The 18,502-nt window shown below is 42.6% G+C and overlaps 1 protein-coding gene across 7 annotated transcripts in view; it reads left to right on the forward strand.

The window, feature by feature from the left end:
- LOC126284242 (bifunctional 3'-phosphoadenosine 5'-phosphosulfate synthase) overlaps window positions 1-18,502 on the forward strand; it is a 339,327-nt gene that overhangs the window by 259,149 nt on the left and 61,676 nt on the right. For 3 of the 7 annotated variants that reach the window (XM_049983031.1, XM_049983032.1, XM_049983037.1), the window contains one exon: window positions 14,596-14,625. The exons of 2 other annotated variants lie outside the window; for them this stretch is intronic. In XM_049983031.1, the coding sequence (XP_049838988.1) occupies window positions 14,596-14,625 (30 nt within the window). Of the gene's footprint in view, window positions 1-14,595; window positions 14,626-16,902; window positions 17,249-18,502 lie in introns of those variants that run through there. 2 more of the 7 variants (XM_049983035.1, XM_049983036.1) reach the window with 2 other exon arrangements.

Genomic DNA, 18,502 nt, shown 5'->3' on the forward strand with positions numbered 1-18,502 from the left:
CGGGTCCAGAGGATTGACAATCCATCACGCTGACCATTTTTTTAAGCTCATTTTTTGTTCGTTTTAGTTCGTTGCATGTGCTCGGGGTGGACGTCGCAAGACACCCGTTTCAGTTCGTCGTTTATCCATTAACTCAGTCTGTTTATTACAGCGGGCACTTAACCCTCTGACCGAACACACTGAGTTACGGCGCCGACAAACCCATTCAGCTACCGGGGGCGGACGATTCACATTTATTGAATTATATGGGTTTGCAAACAAATTTATTTTTTAATAAAAACGAATTGGACTCCCGCTGGCGAAGTTGTGTTGAGCCAAATGAAGATTATGTCAAGAAATAACTCTTTCATGAGCAAAGTTTATTTATCTTTTTAATCATATTTGTTATTCTACCCTATAGAAGGTCGCCGGTTGCGCTGCCCCTCCTTGCTGAAAACTCGGCAATGACATGGCGGATGATGACGGGTTGTGGAGCCTTCGTGGCGTAGAGAGGAATGGAGAAAGGGGAACGTGTGCGATGTAGATGGTCCCGTTCAGTGTCCTCGGCACAGGAAGACCTCGCGTCAGCCGCACTCCGTAGCAGAGGTCGTGAACGCACGCGTCTGCGGTAGCGCGTGACTGGGAGGTAGATGATTCGAATCCCGAAGGTGCAAGCAAAATTTACAGAAGGGGAGGAGAGGTGTCGGCGCACACTCTTGACTGCCAAACCTTGCACCAAAGTTCTGAGCTGAATTCCAAACCTCTCCGCAGTCTCTCATGTAGTGAGGGCACGCGAAACGAAAATCTACCTTGTCAAACTGGAGCACGCTGCTTCACAAATACTTTTGTCTTCAGAATTACCTTGGTTACATTCGATGAAGGCCGCGCGGGGTAGCCGTCTCTGCCCCCGTCAGAGGTTCGAGTCCTCCCTTGGGCATGGGTGTGTGTGTTGTCCTTAGCGTAAGTTAGTTTAAGCTCTCTCACGATGTCTAATGACTACTGCGGTCGCTGATGTGGAGTACCTGGCAGCTAATATGAAAAACGTATGTTTTTGGGTGTCTCCCGATACTTTTGATCACATTGTGTATTTCAACGTCTTTCATGATGTGGCATCTTTCACGCATCTCATTGTTTATGGCGTCGTATCTCCTGAACTATTCATTGTACAATAATACAACGTTGTAGGTTCATTCAGTGGTGTGTATGTGAATACTGTCCGCAGAGTGTGTCTCAAACACAATTAGAGGGTAGTCCCAAAAGTAAGGTCTCCTAGTTTTTTATCAGTACATAGACCTGTTTATTTCTACAATGGTTTACATCAGTTTGAACATTTAGCTATTTTTCGACATAAAAATGTTCAAATGTGTGTGAAATCTTATGGGACTTAACTGCTAAGGTCATCAGTCCCTAAGCTTACACAATACTTAACCTAAATTATCCTAATGACAAACACACACACACATGCCCGAGGGAGGACTCGAACCTCCGCCGGGACCAGCCGCACAGTCCATGACTGCAGCGCGTTAGACCGCTTGGCTAATCCCTCACGGCTTTTCGACATAATCACCATTTCTGTCGATGCATTTTTGTAGACGCTGTGGCAGTTTTTGTATTCCCATGTCATACCAGCTCGCCGCCATGCTATTCAGAAAGTTATGAACCTCTTCTTTCACCTCGTCATCGGAACTGAATCGCTTTCCGGTCAAATGTTCTTTTTACCTAGGGAACGGTTGATAGTCACTGGGCGCCAAGTCAGGACTATAGGGTGGGTGGGTGATTGTGTTCCACTGAAAGTGTTGCAGGAGAGCAAAGGTTTGCCGAGCGATGTGGGGGCGAGCGTTGTCATGGAGAATATGTACACCCTTGCTCAACATTCCTCCTTCTCCGGTTCTGAATTGCGCCCGTTTGAGTTTTTTCAGAGTTTCACAGTACCTGTGAGCGTTAATTGTGATCCCAGCGATTGTCTCCGTCGACGAGGTGAAAGAAGAGGTTCATAAACTTCTGAACAGCATGGCGGCGAGCTGGTATGACATGAGCATACAAAAACTGCCACACCGTCCACAAAAATCCATCGACAGAAATGGTAATTAAGTCGAAAAATAGCCAAATGTTCAAGCTGTAAACTGATGTACACCATTGTAGAAATAAACAGGTCTATGTACTTATAAAACAAATATAAGGCCTTACTTTCGGGATTACCCTCGTAGTACTAAAGAAGTAATAAATTAAAACGTCTTGCCCGATGTAGCAGTTTTACTGCACGAACAACGAAAATGTACGTAGTAAACGACAAACTTTTTTCCTTTCACCATTTTGTGAGATTTGCAGTGAGAAAAAGTTTCGTAGAGGTTTGAAATCATGTGTAAAGTTTGAAGAAAACCACTAAATGCTCTCATTCTCAAGTAATTGATGAATAAAATTTGGGTATTCGGGAGTTTAGGGCTCTACTTCTTTCTCGTCCCCACCCTGACCTCTTTTGTAGGCATGTGGTTCTTACCCCCACAGCGATTCTTTCTAGTAAGCAAACGATATGTGTACCACGTTTGGTTGAAGTCGGTGCAGTGGATTAGCAGATGTGGAACATACATACATTTTTATGATATGGATTCATACACGTCAGTGGTTGCACCTCCCGTGGCACTGCCAGTGTCCAGTTGGTATTTAATTTCTCTTAATGTACGCTCGAGGAACTCCGCGGTGGCATTTTTAAATGCATTGCGACTGCGTGTCTTCAAGTGCTGTAACCTTGGTTCAGTACACCTGATCCCTTACAGAAACCCGTGGAAAGAAGTGTAGTAGTGTGAAATGACGTGATTGTGGTGACCACCGAATTGGTCCATCTCGTCAGATCTACTCAGCCGAACACTTCCATTCAGAAAATGACGGACATTTAGGGACCAGTGAGATGGTGCCCTGTCCTGCTGGAATAAGACGCCACGTTGCGTCCAGCTAAATATTACGGGGCAACGACCTTGCCGCAGTGGTTACACCGGTTCCCGTGAGATCACCGAAGTTAAGCGCTGTCGGGCGTGGTCGGCACTTGGATGGGTGACTATCCAGGCCGCCATGCGCTGTTGCCATTTTTCGTGGTGCACTCAGCTTCGTGATGCCAATTGAGGAGCTACTCGACCGAATAGTAGCGGCTTCGGTCAAGAATACCAACATAACGACCGGGAGAGTGGTGTGCTGACCCAACGCCCCTCCTATCCGCATCCTCCACTGAGGATGACACGGCGGTCGGATGGTCCCGGTAGACCACTCGTGGCCTGAAGACGGAGTTCTTTAAAAAAAAAAAACACATTACGGAGATACTCTGATGAACATTTGATTTGTGATTCAATTGTGCGTAAGTCCACGCACAGAGTGACCTTCGCACTCTCTCCATTTCACACTGAGGAGAGTTTGATCCATATGGACGAACGTTAATGACGGTTCAGTTTGTCAGATCCATGGAAAAGCTAACTCATCGAAGAAACAAATCTTTTTCAAAAAGCCACTGTTTGCACCAGTGTCGACTAACGCATCCACTACTAACTGTTCGCGCTCAGGTTTGTTCGTCGGCTTTCGAGCCTGTAGCAAGACTTTGTGCATAAGTCTATGACCACCGTACGCACTGATTTTGTCGGACTCCTTGCAAACACCTGCCGTACTGCGTCCGCGTTGGAATCTGAAACAAATCGGTGACCCGCTGCCTGTTTATGAAGAACGCTATCAGTTTCCACAAATGACGTCTGTCAAGTCCGAACAGTTAGCCAGGACAGTTGTTCCCTTCCATATTTTGATCAAAAGTTTCGCTGCTCTTGGATATCAATCTTCGTCTCTTGCTGCACGATGAGCTTTCTCCTGTGGTGTCCACAGTTTTCCTGAAACCAACTACACTCATGCTCATAAATTAAGGATAATTACAAAATGTGCTGCCACACAACGTGGCACTACACAATATTGGCGCTAATACCATAGGCACATAGGGAACATACACGACACAGATCTGTAAGTCCACGGTATTGGTGATAAGTTGAGAAAATCGTCCCGAAACACATGTACTACAAAACACCACTGTTTCCTGCGCATGTACCCCGACATCAATATGGGATATGATTACCATGGACATGTACACAGGTCGCACAATGGGTTGGCATACTCTGGATCATGTGGTCGAGCAGCTGCTGGGATATAGCCTCCTATTCTTTCATTAGTGCCTGTCGGTGCTCCTGAAGTGTCCTAGGGGTTTGAAGACGTGCAACGATACGTCGACCGAAAGCATCCCAGACACGCTCGATGGAGTTTACCTCTGAAGAACAGGCAGGCCACTCCATTCGCCTGATATCTTCTGTTTCAAGGTACTCCTCCACGATGGCAGCTCAGTGGGACCGTGCTTTATCATCCATCAGGAGGAAGGTGGAACCCACTGCACACCTGAAAAGACGGACATACTGGTCCAAAATGATGTCCCAATACACCTGACCTGTTACAGTTCCTTTGCCAAAGACACACAGGGGTGTACGTGCAACAATTATAATCCCAACCCACACCATCAAACCACGACCTCCACACACGTCCCTTTCAAGGAGATCAAGGGGTTCGTATCTGGTTCCTGGTTCACGCCAGATGAAAACCCGGCGAGGATCAGACTATACCTGGAGTCGTCCGTGAACATAACCTGACACCACAGACCAATGACCATGTACAGTGTTCTTGACACCGAGCTTTACGGACTCTCCCCTGACCAGGGGTCAGTGGAATGCACCTTCCTGTTCATTCGTCTGTAGACTGGGGTCTGGAGACAACTGTTTCAGTGGTTGGGGTAATGTCCCAAGCAAGGCTACCTGCAGTACTCCGTGGCCGTCTGGGGGCACTGATGGTGAGATATCGGTCTGTCTTCTTGTGGTGTTCTACACTGTGGACGTCCCGTACTGTAGCGCCTGGACACGTTTCGTGTCTGCTGGAATCGTTGCCATAATCTTTAGATCACACTTTGTGGCACACGGAGGGCCCGTGCTGTGACTTGCTGTGTTTGTCCAGCCTCCAGTCGCCCTAGTACTCTACCCCTCATGTCGTCATCACTATGTGTTCTTTGAGCCATTTTCAACACACACTCTCCGTTAGCACGTCTGAAGACGTCTGCACACTTACTCGCTGCACCGTACTCTGACACGCACCAACACACCTCTGCGTATGTGGACTGCTGCCAGCGCCACCGTGCGACGACCGCAGTTCAAAGGCACCGCACGGTCTTACCCCGAGGTGATTTAAACCCCCAAACCGCCCACCAGAGCGTTGTTTCACCATGTACCAGCATTATCCTTAATTTATGAACATGAGTGTAGTTGTCAATACATGTGTCCATACACCTGTTAATGGACTTTAATATAAGATGTTTCCACTCTTCTCCTGCAAGGGAAATGCCGAGTGGCTAGGGCCTCCCGTCGGGTAGACAGTTCGCCAGGTACAAGTCTTTCGAGCTGATGCCACTTCGGCGACTTGCGTGTCAATTGGGATGAAATGACGATGATAAGGACAACACAACGCCCAGTCCCTGAGCGGAGAAAATCTCCGACCCAACCGGGAATCGACCCGGGCCGGTAGGTATGACACTCTGTCGCGCTGACCTGACCACTCATCTACCAGGGGCGGACTCTTCTCCTGTAGGACGGCTTGAACTCTACTGGGGACACTTTCAACGTGGTGTCTGAGTGTATGTGGAAGAGTGACAGCCAATTCTACCTCAAGAGTCAAAAGCAGAGATGGTAGTGATGTTGGCCGCCGGGGTATGAAGCGAATGCAACGTTCTAACTCATCCCAGGATGCTCTGTGACTGATACAAACAACCTTCATCTACGAACTCTTTCTCTACTTACGCAGTGCACGATGCTGTAAAATGTGTTGATAACATTCCATATTTAGCGTTTTCTTAAGCACCATAAGGGGACCACACTGTAACCACGAAAAACATCGCCTCTTCCGTATTTCGCTGTTGACAGTACACGTAGGGCGGGTAATGTTCTCCAGACGTTCGCGGAACCCAAACCCTCCCGTCAGATTGCCACAGGATACACAGAGATTCATCGCTCTAAACCAAGCCGGCCGCTGTGGCCGAGCGGTACTAGGCGTTTCAGTCCGGAGCCGCGCTGCTGCTACGGTCGCAGGTTCGAATCCTGCCTCGAGCATGGATGTGCTAGGTGGGCTGCTTGGTAGCACTTTGAACTCACTATTGATTCCTTCCCATGATTTATGCGACTTTTTTTACAGCCAACCTCGACAGGAGTCGACAGTCCATGTTCGTCGGTACAGTCTGCCTGCTCTTGGTTTAGCCAAGGTTGTTCCTTCGCAATTCCACGTCACAATCACTTCACAAACAGTTGACACGGGCAGCTTTAGAATGATTCAAATGTTGCTTATGAATCTGTTACATTCAGTGACTTAATACTGTATTCATCATAAGAATAAACCTGATGTAAACGAACATAAACGCGGTGATTGGTCAGAAGCCGTGGCAAACGTATACTGGTGTTGTTACGCTCTTAGTAGAAGGTCCCACTTATATATTAGATATTTTATTACTAGGTTACATTACGTTGTGTAATGTTAACCGGGGACCTAGAAACGACGGAGAGGCTCCGTCCACGCCGCAGCCGCTGTGGTCCGCAACCCCACGACGACTACCGCAGTCCACTTCACCCTCCGCCGCCCCACACCCAACCCAGGGTTATTGTGCGGTTCGACCCTCGGTGGTTTCACACCAGACGAGTGTAACCCCTGTGTTTGCGTGGTAGAGTAACGGTGGTGTACGCGTACGTGGAGAACTTGTTTGCGCAGCAATCGCCGACATAGTGTAGCTGAGGCGGAGTAAGGGGAACCAGCCCGCATTTGCCGAGGCAGATGGAAAACCGCTTAAAAACCATCCACAGACTGGCCGGCTCACCGGACCACGACGCAAAGGCGCCGGGCGGATTCGTGCCGGGGTCGGCGCTCCTTCCCGTCCGGAAAGCTGTGCGTTAGACCGCACGACCAACCGGACGAAGTTACATTAAGTGAAACTTTAAGATTTTCTAATGTATTAACAGCCATCAAAGTTTTTCTTAATCACAGTACAACTGTATAGTTTTTATTTCAAAAATCGTGTATAGTCACAGTCTTTGTACTGTTGCGTTCTGATTGTCGCGCTGATAACACGCAGCATGAAAATGGCTGAAGCTGCTGCCTGATTCGCAGTGAAACACGCGTAAGGGATACGGTTAAAAAGTGCCGAGATATTGGTTGTACTTAATGTTTTTGGTAAGTTTACAGAAAAACATCGGCCTTGAAATTTTCCGAGGGACTGTATTTGATGAAATTGAGATACAAGTACACTCTGGACGTGTAGCGGAAATGGTAGCGTCTTAGATTGATGGTATTTTGCAGTTCATGAATCGATGGTTCAACTGTTGTCTTGATCATCCTTTTTTCGTTCAATTTGAAATATCTAAATCTCGTAATTGTAAAATTAGTCATCGTTTTTTATGAATAATGCACGTCTTCTTGTTTCTAATTACAAATTGCACATGAAATTCCTGTTTTCATTTCAAATATAAATTCTTCATTATCGATATTTTATGAAAGATTGTTAATAAGGGTCGCTTAAATTACGAAAACATAACAATTTAATTTTCTAGGACACAATTAAAAACCAAATACTCTTTATCTGGACTATACCCATCGTTTTATACCACAGATGTAATGTCTCACGAACTAGGTCTGATAAGTGTCGTAAAAACGTCAAAAACAATCACTTTCACAGCATCGAGAACACCATACAAATGCTGCATTTTTACATTTGCCACTGTACCATTACAATATGAACCCAACAGAACTAATCTGGACCCAAGTTAAGGGAAAAAATTACCGACTGTTAAGCTGCCAGACGTACAAGAACTAACGCACGCAGCTTATTCACATGTCACTGCCGAACGCTGGCGGGATATAGAACGGCACGTCACAAAAGAAGAGGCGAAAATGCGACGCCTGAGGGGATTCTGTTGTTGATCGACTCGTTATCAACGTAATAGATTGCTGAACTGAAATGTATTTCGTTGATTGGGATAAGGAAGGAGCTAAGAGTTTACCATTACCAGACGACTGACTGTTACGAATACCTTCATTGGCTCCAGTATGCAACAATACGGTGACATCCCTGAGTATGCTTTTGCGTCACACATAGCTCGCTCAAAAAATTGCCATTTATTTAGGAATTTTTATCATTCTTGCTTGTAATTAGAATTAGAGCATTTTATACATTCCGTCTGGTCACATAAAAAGCGTGCGGTAGTGCTGCAGTTTTGCCGAATATTATTTCATTCTCTTTAAAAATTAAATGACATTCAAAGCTATATTGTTTCTCTGCTTGTCTCTTTCTACGTCTGAACCCCAACTGCTCACATCATTGCAGGTTAGTTGGACCAGCTGACTGGCCAGTGTTGTTCAAGTTAAATTCGTCGGTAAAGCTGTTGTCCCGCATTAACGCTTAGTCTATGTGAGTGAAAGTGGACGTAGGTTGGAAGTGCTACTCTGAGGTGGTGGTTGATTTGGGAGGAGAGGACCAAACAGCGAGGTCATCGGTCCCATCGGATTAGGGAAGGATGGAGAAGAAAGTCGACCGTGCCCTTTCAAAGGAACCATTCCGGCATTTGCCTGAAGCGCTTTAGGGAAATCACGGAAAACCCAACTCAGGATGGCCGGACGCGGGTTTGAACCGTTGTCCTCTCGGACGCGAGTCCAATGTGCTAACCATTGCGCCACCTTGCTCGGTTGTGTGCGAAACACAGCATCCTTATATTCGTACTTGATTGCACTGGACACAGCCTGGCATCCGCTCCACGTGAAATGAAATCCAATGAGATTCAAGGAAACGCGGAAGAATTAGTGGTGTAATGTTTCCAGCAGGTTTATTGTTATGAGGAATACAGTATAGTCCACGTTCGAAGTTACTGAGCTCTCCACATCGGCTCATTCAGCTGTTCCTACCCCTCTATTGACAACACAGTAGTCCCCGCATCCTTTTACGCTGGCGGGTAAGTCTCTCGCAACATCCAGTGGTCAGTTCCGTACTACATAGGGGTGTCCTGACACATTTGGTCAGATAGTGTGTACAGGGTGTTACAAAAAGGTACTGCCAAACTTTCAGGAAACATTCCTCACACACAAATAAAGAAAAGATGTTATGCGGACATGTGTCCGGAAACGCTTATTTTCCATGTTAGAACTCATTTTAGTTTCGTCAGTATGTACTGTACTTCCTCGATTCACGCTATTTGGCCCAATTGAAGGAAGGTAATGTGGACTTCGGTGCTTGTGTTGACATGCGACTCGTTGCTCTACAGTACTAGCATCAAGCACATCAGTACGTAGCATCAACAGGTTAGTGTTCATCACGAACGTGGTTTTGCAGTCAGTGCAATGTTTACAAATGCGGAGTTGGCAGATGCCCATTTGATGTATGGATTAGCACGGGGCAATAGCCGTGGCGCGGTACATTTGTATCGAGACAGATTTTCAGTACGAAGGTGTCCCGACAGGAAGACGTTCGAAGCAATTGATCGGCGTCTTAGGGAGCACGGAAAATTACAGCCTATGACTCGCCACTGGGGAAGACCTAGAACGACGAGGACACCTGCAATGGACGAGGCAATTCTTCGTGCAGTTTACGATAACCCTAATGTCAGCGTCAGAGAAGTTACTTCTGTACAAGGTAACGTTGACCACGTCACTGTATGGAGAGTGCTACGGGAGAACCAGTTGTTTCCGTACCATTTACAGCGTGTGCAGGCACTATCAGCAGCTGAATTGTATCCATGGGTACACTTCTGCGAATGGTTCATCCAACAATGTGTCAATCCTCATTTCAGTGCAAATGTTCTCTTTACGGATGAGGCTTCATTCCAACGTGATCAAATTGTAAATTTTCACAATCAACATGTGTGGGCTGACGAGAATCCGTACGCAATTGTGCAATCACGTCATCAACACAGATTTTCTGTGAACGTTTGGGCAGGCATTATTGGTGATGTCTTGATCGGGCCCCATGTTCTTCCACCTACGCTCAATGGAGCACGTTATCATGATTTCATACGGGACACTCTACCTGTGCTGCTAGAACATGTGCCTTTACAAGTACGACACAACATGCGGTTCATGCACGATGGAGCTCCTCCACATTTCAGTCGAAGTGTTCGTACGGCTCTCAACGACAGATTCGGTGACCAATGGATTGGTAGAGGCGGACCAAATCCATGGCCTCCACGCTCCCCTGACCTCAAGCCTCTTGACTTTAATTTATGGGGGCATTTGAAAGCTCTTGTCTACGCAACCCCGGTACCAAATGTAGAGACTCTTCGTGCTCGTATTGTGGACGGCTGTAATACAATACGCCATTCTCCAGGGCTGCATCAGCGCATCAGGGATTCCATGCGACGGAGGGTGGATGCATGTACCCCCGCTAACGGAGGACATTTTGAACATTTCCTGTAACAAAGTCTTTGAAGTCACGCTGGTACCTTCTGTTGCTGTGTGTTTCCATTCCATGATTAAGGTGATTTGAAGAGAAGTAATAAAATGTGCTCTAACATGGAAAGTAAGCGTTTCCGGACACATGTCCACATAACATATTTTCTTTCTTTGTGTGTTAGGAATGTTTCCTGAAAGTTTGACCGTACCTTTTTGTAACACCCTGTATAGTCCACGTTCGAAGTTACTGAGCTCTCCACATCGGCCCATTCAGCTGTTCCTACCCCTCGATTGACAACACAGTAGTCCCCGCATCCTTTTACTCTGGCGGGTAAGTCTCTTGCAACATCCAGTGGTCAGTTCCGTATTACACAGGGATGTCCTGACACATTTGGTCAGATAGTGTGTATATAGTACAGTTTTAAGTCTAGGGTGGGTTTTAAAGTCTGAAAGTGAAAAGATAATTTCTGGTCGCCCTGTAAATATAAAAACAGACAGTGCACGAAGGAGAGGTTGAGAGTGAAATCTTTTGCTGCTGGGCGGCTGAACTATCGTCCCCCTGGGAGCCTCGTATCGACAGCGCGCCTCGCGCCACTGTCAGTTTTGGCCTACCGCGCTGGCCGTGGCCTTCCCGAGAAATGGAGGCCGCGCGGCGCCCGCAGCTAACTGCTGGCACACTTTCCAGCGCGTTTCACTGCCGCTTCAGTCCTCCCACAGGGCAGCAGCACTCGTTGTCTAGTGTTTGCACCGCACCCTCCACGGGAACGAGATTCGCCGCGATCAATTGGACACAATTTCGAGCATCATTCAAAAGCTTATCAAATGTTTCTGTAACCTATTTTGTTTCCTATGGTTAGACAAATCATTGCAGAAAACATTTGACCGAAGGAGGTTGCGCTGTGGTTAGCACACTGGACTCGCTTTCCGGAGGACGACGGTTCACTCCCACGTCCGCCCATCCTGATTTAGGTTTTCCTTAATTTCCCTAAAACGCTCCAGGCAAATACCGGGATGGTTCCTTTGAAAGGGCACAGCCGCCTTTCTCCCCCATCCTTCCCTAATTCGATGACCTCGCTGTTTGGTCTCTTCTCCCAAACAACACAACCCAAAACATTTGACTGACTTTTTTCAATATTTTTTTAAGGATAAGTCTTATTCAGAAAGCATGTTCTTATTGACACCTGATTTGCCTTCATAGTGTCTTCTTTCCTCAAAATTTCCTAAAGTTAGTACTTGATGTGAAGGAAGCCAATTTAAATATCAGATATCACACCGATGCAACTTTTTTTACACTTAATAGCTGCGACTTGAAGAGATGAGCTTATTGACATCTCATTTGCTTTTCTAGCATCTTCTGTTCTCGAAAGGCCACGAATTTAATGTATAATTCGAAGGAACCCAATTAAAAATCAAATATCACATCACTGTAACTTTTTTACACAAATTAGCAAGACCTTGAAAAGATGAACATTTTGCCGCATCATATATGTTAGCAACTATTCTTAAATATTTAATTTTTCCCCCAGATCACTAATTAAGTTTTTTTAATTACCCCCGTTACTTTCAAGCATTTTTTTTTCAAAACTAGATCTCACATTGGACACTTTAATACTCCATTTTCCATTTCGCATTCTTACTTTCAATATGAAAATTCGGGCAAATATTCATTGTGTAAGTTTTCCTCAAATCGCAAAGTTTATCTTTCCCTTTCTATGATACTGCCATCCTTCCCTTTTATAGCCCTTGTAAATTTCTTCCATCTTTCATCTTTGCCTACTTTATTTAGTACTGGCTTCCCATCTGAGTTCTTGATATTCATACAACCACATCTTTCTTCCAAAGGTCTGTCACAATTTTCCTATAGATGGCATCTGTCTTTCCCCTGACTGCAAAAATCATCACAGAAGCTCCACCATCCTTCAAAGGTGGAATAAAACAATCTGGATTATGGTCTATACTCGAGTATGTAGTTGATGACACCTATTACTGAGGATTATCATTTATTATATCTTGCACCGTAATGTTTTTATATGATCACACAAACTGCTAGGAGGGTAGTCAATTTAAATTGACTTAGCTCTGTCAACTACACAAACAAATTCACAATACTGGTACGCAATACGGCATACTACAGCAGGTGTACGAAGCTGAAGTAAAGAAATAAGAGCAGAATCTGGATTAACATCTGTAAGTGATAAAATGATGTAATATAAACCAATAGTTCATAGAAACATAGGGAGTCTCAAAACCAGATGAAAGTGCTGGGACTAACATTTACAAGTAGGTGTAACAGACAAAGCCTAATGTGTGGAGGGGATAATGAGGAATAATAATTTTTTTGTATCAGTGCTTAACACATCACTCTAGCACAACTTCCAAGAAATTGCAGTTTTTAGAAACACATCATTCGGAAAGCATTTGTCTGAAAATTTAAGAAGTACATGTGCCATGCAACTGAATTATGAGCTGTTATAGGAACAAACTCGAACAACTGTAAAACTATAATTTACTATATGTAAAATTAAAGTGTCCACTCACTCTCATTAGTGTTTCAGCACTATGATTGTGAATACAGATCTCCAGATCATGTCTGGCTGGACATGTAAATAAGGGGAATGCTGTTTCTTTCTTTAAAAAATCTAGATATTTGCTTAAAAATAGCTATTGTTTTGTAGTGTGTGAGACAGTTAAGATAGAAGTTAAGGTGTTTCAAATTTTCTGGAATATTGTCCAATGAATTGGGCAATCCTGGGACTGTATTACACAGGTCTTATTTGTGTAACTTTGATATTATTTATTAGTGGCACAGTAATTGAGACACTGGACTCACATTCAGCAGGCAAGGGATTCAAGTCTCCACATGTCTCATCAAAATTAGGTTTTCCTCAGTTTCCATGAACCACTTAAAAAACATGTTGGGATGGTTGCTTTCAGAATGTTATTGCCAATTCGGTATAGCAGTATCACCCAAACCAAACTTGTACTACATCTCGAATGAACTTATTGCTGATGATTTGTTATATCCTAATCCTCATTTCTTCCTTTTAATAATTATTGTTCATGAAACAAGAGTGCATCTGTTCTTGGACGTAAAGTATCCACTCACTGAAGGAACACATCACCTTGAGCATTTGTGACTGACTGATTGTAGGTACTGAGTGAACTCTCAGGTCCATCTTCTTGCCCACTCTTCTGTTTCAACTCTCCGCACACACCTTGTGGATCTACTCAAAGTTTCAACCTGGTAGTGTCTTCCTCTTAGCTTCTGTCTCCAGGAGTGCTCCTTTGTCAAAGATACTTGGGTACTCTACTTAATAAAAGGAATTAGTGCCTTAACATACTTTCCAAAAATAAATATCATATATATTGTCAGTGAATATTATATATTACATTATAGACAAGGTCTTTAATCACTTCTTCTTATGAAGAACACTGTTCACAGAACACACGGATCTACATTTTGAGTCCCAACTGCCACATCATTAAACTGTCACAAATGTTAATTTGATGAGTACATAAATTGAATCACTGAAGTATTGTCTGTCCACTACAAAGACTGTACAAAGTGTGAACATGATAGCCATACTTTAATTCCTGCCCCATTAATTTGTGTTCAAGTCACATAAGTGTTACCTAAACTACTCGATAAATCTATTGAGGCTAGATTCTATTTTCTCCCCCTGATCTGATCTTGCTTTCATTCTAGAGGTGTGAGGCAATTTTCTCTGACAGGATAATTTGCAGTGAAAATCTATTACACACTGTCTTACTTAGAGAGCCAGTGTGAACCCCATAATGTCTGTAAGTGATACATTGACATTATGAACCACAAAAACATATTCTGATTTGGGAAATGTAAATATTCAGTACTGGTTTGCTGGAAACTGGCATTTTGAAAGTTTGCCTGTGCAGATAATACACGTAGATCCTTACTTAAATTAAAACACCAACCTCAGTCATCGCTTGTTTTCAATGTGAAAGCTTCATCCTCTGATGTCTTTTAAATTTTGTTATTGTTTTATATTGGTAGCATTTGATAATTTCTTTGTAATACAGAATTTTGTTAACCCATGAGTGATATGTTCATTGGTGCAGTTCTGGTAAAGAAACTCACTGACATGCTTATTTTTCTTCTAGGGGTTCTATGCATCATCAACCTCAGCATGGGTAAGCCAGACATGACACAGCATGCAGGTGTGGCTGTATATAATTTTATGCTATGCATGCTGCATGTTTGGTGTTTGGCTGTATAGTAGAATTTTCTCTTTCACCCTTTTGCATAGAAAAACAGTAGTGAGAATTGTCATAAGGTACAGCAGTGGCAAATATGAAATGAGATTGTATAATTAGAGCTATAGCACATGGTTTTGTGAATAGTACATCATTACTGCCCTCTCTTAGTCCCATGGCAACATTATGTTGTTCCACTAACCTAAGGTAAAAATGAGTGGTCAGCTCCTCTGCATGCTATAAATAGAACCTAATGGGCACCCAATCAGGTCCTATGGGCTTTATTTTATTGAGTAATTTATCTGTGTTCCAGTTCTGCACTCAGCTATTCCTGTATCTGCCATTTGTGCATCCCTGCAATCACTGAGTATAAAAAATGTGAAGAAATTTTTGCATAAAAGAGTAGAAACATAAAATTAATATCAAATAGTTTCGTTTTTGCATGAAACTGTGGAGAACTCAGAAAATATAGTGTCACCCAGTTAATATAACTTCCTGTACATTGCAGTCTTGTTGCTTATTGTAACGCTTACAAGAAAGATGTTCCAGAACAGATCTTTGCTGAATTAGCACGTCATTTCTGTTAGTATTCAGTGCAAAAACTTAGAAAATGTAATAGAATGAGAGGCTATGGTTTACTTATGTAGCTCAGCATATCTCAGACATAGTAGAAATTTCTTTTTATTACCTCGTGCATGTCAAAATTTATTTAAAAATGGTTTAAGGCAATTACTGGCTTCTGAGTTAATTTAATCCATCATCATAACTGCTAAACATAATTTGCATGAACACTGTTATATACTAACAGTTGAAGGAAATGTGCTGCTTGTGTTGAATTCAGAATATTCCCTGCATAGAACAGAAGGAAGGCAGCTACCAATAGATTGTCAAAATAGGCACAATTACACAGTGCCTCTGGAAACACAGGTGATAAGTGACATCTGAGCATTCAAAAAATAAAAAAATAAAAATAAAAATAAAAAAAATAAAAAAAGCAGTTGTAAGTGACATACATGTATGAATCAGTTTCTTTCCCTGTGTGACTGGTATAACCTCCCTTTATTTTTTTTTTCTTAAATACCAGTTTCTTCTGATGTGAGAAATGCCGCTTGTGGAAATCTGATATTCCATGTCTTTGTTCATTTTCGTTTTTATGTATCTTGATGTGGTAGTTGATTATTAGATGCTTTCTTTTTCATTTTGATGTTGTCAATGTTCTTCATTAACTGCATGTATATGGCACTGGAAAATAGAGGAAAGTTCATAACAGCCATTAATCAGGATAATAAATTACAGTGATTGAGTGGCAGGTGAAGGTTAAGTGTTTCATTGACCAATACATTTCATGCAACAGTAGAATTATCCTGTCACAGCCGTGCAAAAAAGAGATTATTTAAGTTTGCAGATTTCTTAGAACTCATTTCTTCCTTCTTTTTGTAATATGACTGTCTTGTGTTGTTTATTGACAGCTTTTTTAAAAAAAAATAAGTTTTGACTTAACATGCAGATTTATATATCTTCCAGAGTTTCCATCGGTTTCTCAGTACAGATTCCCAAAGACAACAGCACATTATTACAGTCTGCTTGCCACATTTTATACACCATTCAAGTCATTGACATGAAATTTCATAGGATTCTTTACACTTTCACATTGAGATTGTTGTAGCAATGAATACCATTAAGGAAAGAACATATTGAGAAGTAAGTTTAATGTTTCTAAGGCATTAGATACATCTTCTGCAAAATGTACAGTTACCTGTTTTCACAAATTTCTTACACTTGACTTTTTCTGAATAAATACATTTTCTTTAGCTGCATTTCCTGCAAATAAGAATTCCATCACCTAAAATGGTTTTAATGAATGCAAAATAAGCAAGCACCCTAGCCTTAAAGCCAGCACACTTAGCAATACTTTTAAGTACAGAATATGTTGAGCTGATCTTCTTCTTTAACTGATCTTTGTGTCCACTCCATTATCCAGCTGGAGCCCAAGGAATTTTACTTGTACTGTGTTTTTAATGCATGACCATTGGTGTCTATTAGTGTTAACAGCAGGTAATTTTTGCTTGTTTGAAATTGCATAAGTTGAATCTGCGTAGGTTAGATTTAAACTCTTTGCTGTGTGCCACTTGTAGGCCTGAGGGGCAGGATGTTAGTGCCTAGGCTACTGCTGTTAGTCACATATGTGTGGCTGTCCTTGATGTGGGTCACTCCTGCAGTAGCCTCCTCCCACCACTGTTCTTCCCTCCCCTCCCTTCCTCTCCTCCCTGCCACACCAGCTGTGTCCTCAGCTTCTACACTCAGTTAGTGGCTGCTCACAGGCAAGCCAGTGCAGCTTCTGAGGCAGCAGCAATATGTTCAAGAAGGTGTGTAGTCGCTGTTTGACAGGTGGCCCTTTTGTCACTTATCTTTGCAAGTGATTAGATTGTGGAGAGACCAACACCCAGTGACTCCCTTTTTGAGGAAACAGGAGTTAGCTGGAGCAGTACTGGCTTCACTGTATTTTGTTTACTAAATTCCAACAAACTTCTGATCTTCCGTGTACAGCAACAACATGAATGTGTGTATCTCCTGGTGTGTCAGCAGTGTTGCATTCCAGTGTCTATTATTTGTATAGGGTGTTAAAGGAGATGATAGTATGCATAAGTGTCTTACAGCACTTGATTTCTAGAGTGTTGCCATTTGATCTCACTGTGAAATAACGTTTGTTGATTTGTTTAGTTTGGCACATGTAACATCATTGACACTTGCATGAATCTCATTGCTGCTCTACACCAATGACATCATCTATGCAGTACCTACCCACACACTGTCATCAAATGGGTTTTGAGATCTATTGTTAGTGCATGTCAGGAATATTAGATATGATTATTTTCTAGCTGGACTGACACATAAACTTTTTGGTCACAATTATTTGTGGAAGAGTTCATAAATTTAATAAACTACAATAATGTGATAACAACAGACAAAAATGTGCTATGAATGCCTCTAAGCAACAAAAGAAAAAGTAGAAGTACTTAAGTTTGTAGTTATAGATCCAGTTAATGCTTTGTATCAGTTTATTTTTATGTCTTTAACCTTCAGTATGGGGAATTGTAAGGCAGCTCTGTGATAAGAACAGTTATTACAGTGAATACTTAGATCAGACAATTGCTCATAGAATAAACAGAAAGAAAGTTAGGGTCTTATGTTGCAATACTTACAGACGGACCACAGCTTGGAGTGGAGAAAGAAATCAGCTGTGTCCTATTTTTCATAAAATCATAGGAAATCTAAAACTGAGTAGCTGAATGTGATCTTGAGCTGTCATCCTCCCAAATGCAAATCCATTGTAACAGGACTCAAGGCTATTATATGTTGGTTTCTTGTTTTTATGCACACCGATGCCTGTGGAATTTTCACACCTTTACTTCAACAGTCTATAAGCAATCTGCAGAGAGTTCTAGCAACAGTTGATCTGATTAAAAGCCATAGTTCCACAATAATTCTTGCTCAAAATATCTTTGTGTTATGTTATTCTACTTTAATCCAAAATAGATACTCTGTCTGTGATAAACAAATTGCATACACATCGCTTCCTGATGCATGAAATTTGTAGATATAGTTTGCATGCTATTTTATTCACTTCTTAACTTTTGTGGTAGAAAAACATTTTGAAAATCTGATTAGCCAAAGTTTTGCATAGTACTAAATAAAAAGTGTCATGTAGTAACTTAAAAAATAAGGTATCATAGAAAATTAATTAAATCTCTGCACAGTATTATTACTCTTTTCCATGTGTTCTCTGTACTTATCTGATCTTGTCTATGAGTGT

The sequence above is a fragment of the Schistocerca gregaria genome, chromosome 8, assembly GCF_023897955.1.
Source record: "Schistocerca gregaria isolate iqSchGreg1 chromosome 8, iqSchGreg1.2, whole genome shotgun sequence".
Taxonomy (NCBI): domain Eukaryota; kingdom Metazoa; phylum Arthropoda; class Insecta; order Orthoptera; family Acrididae; genus Schistocerca; species Schistocerca gregaria.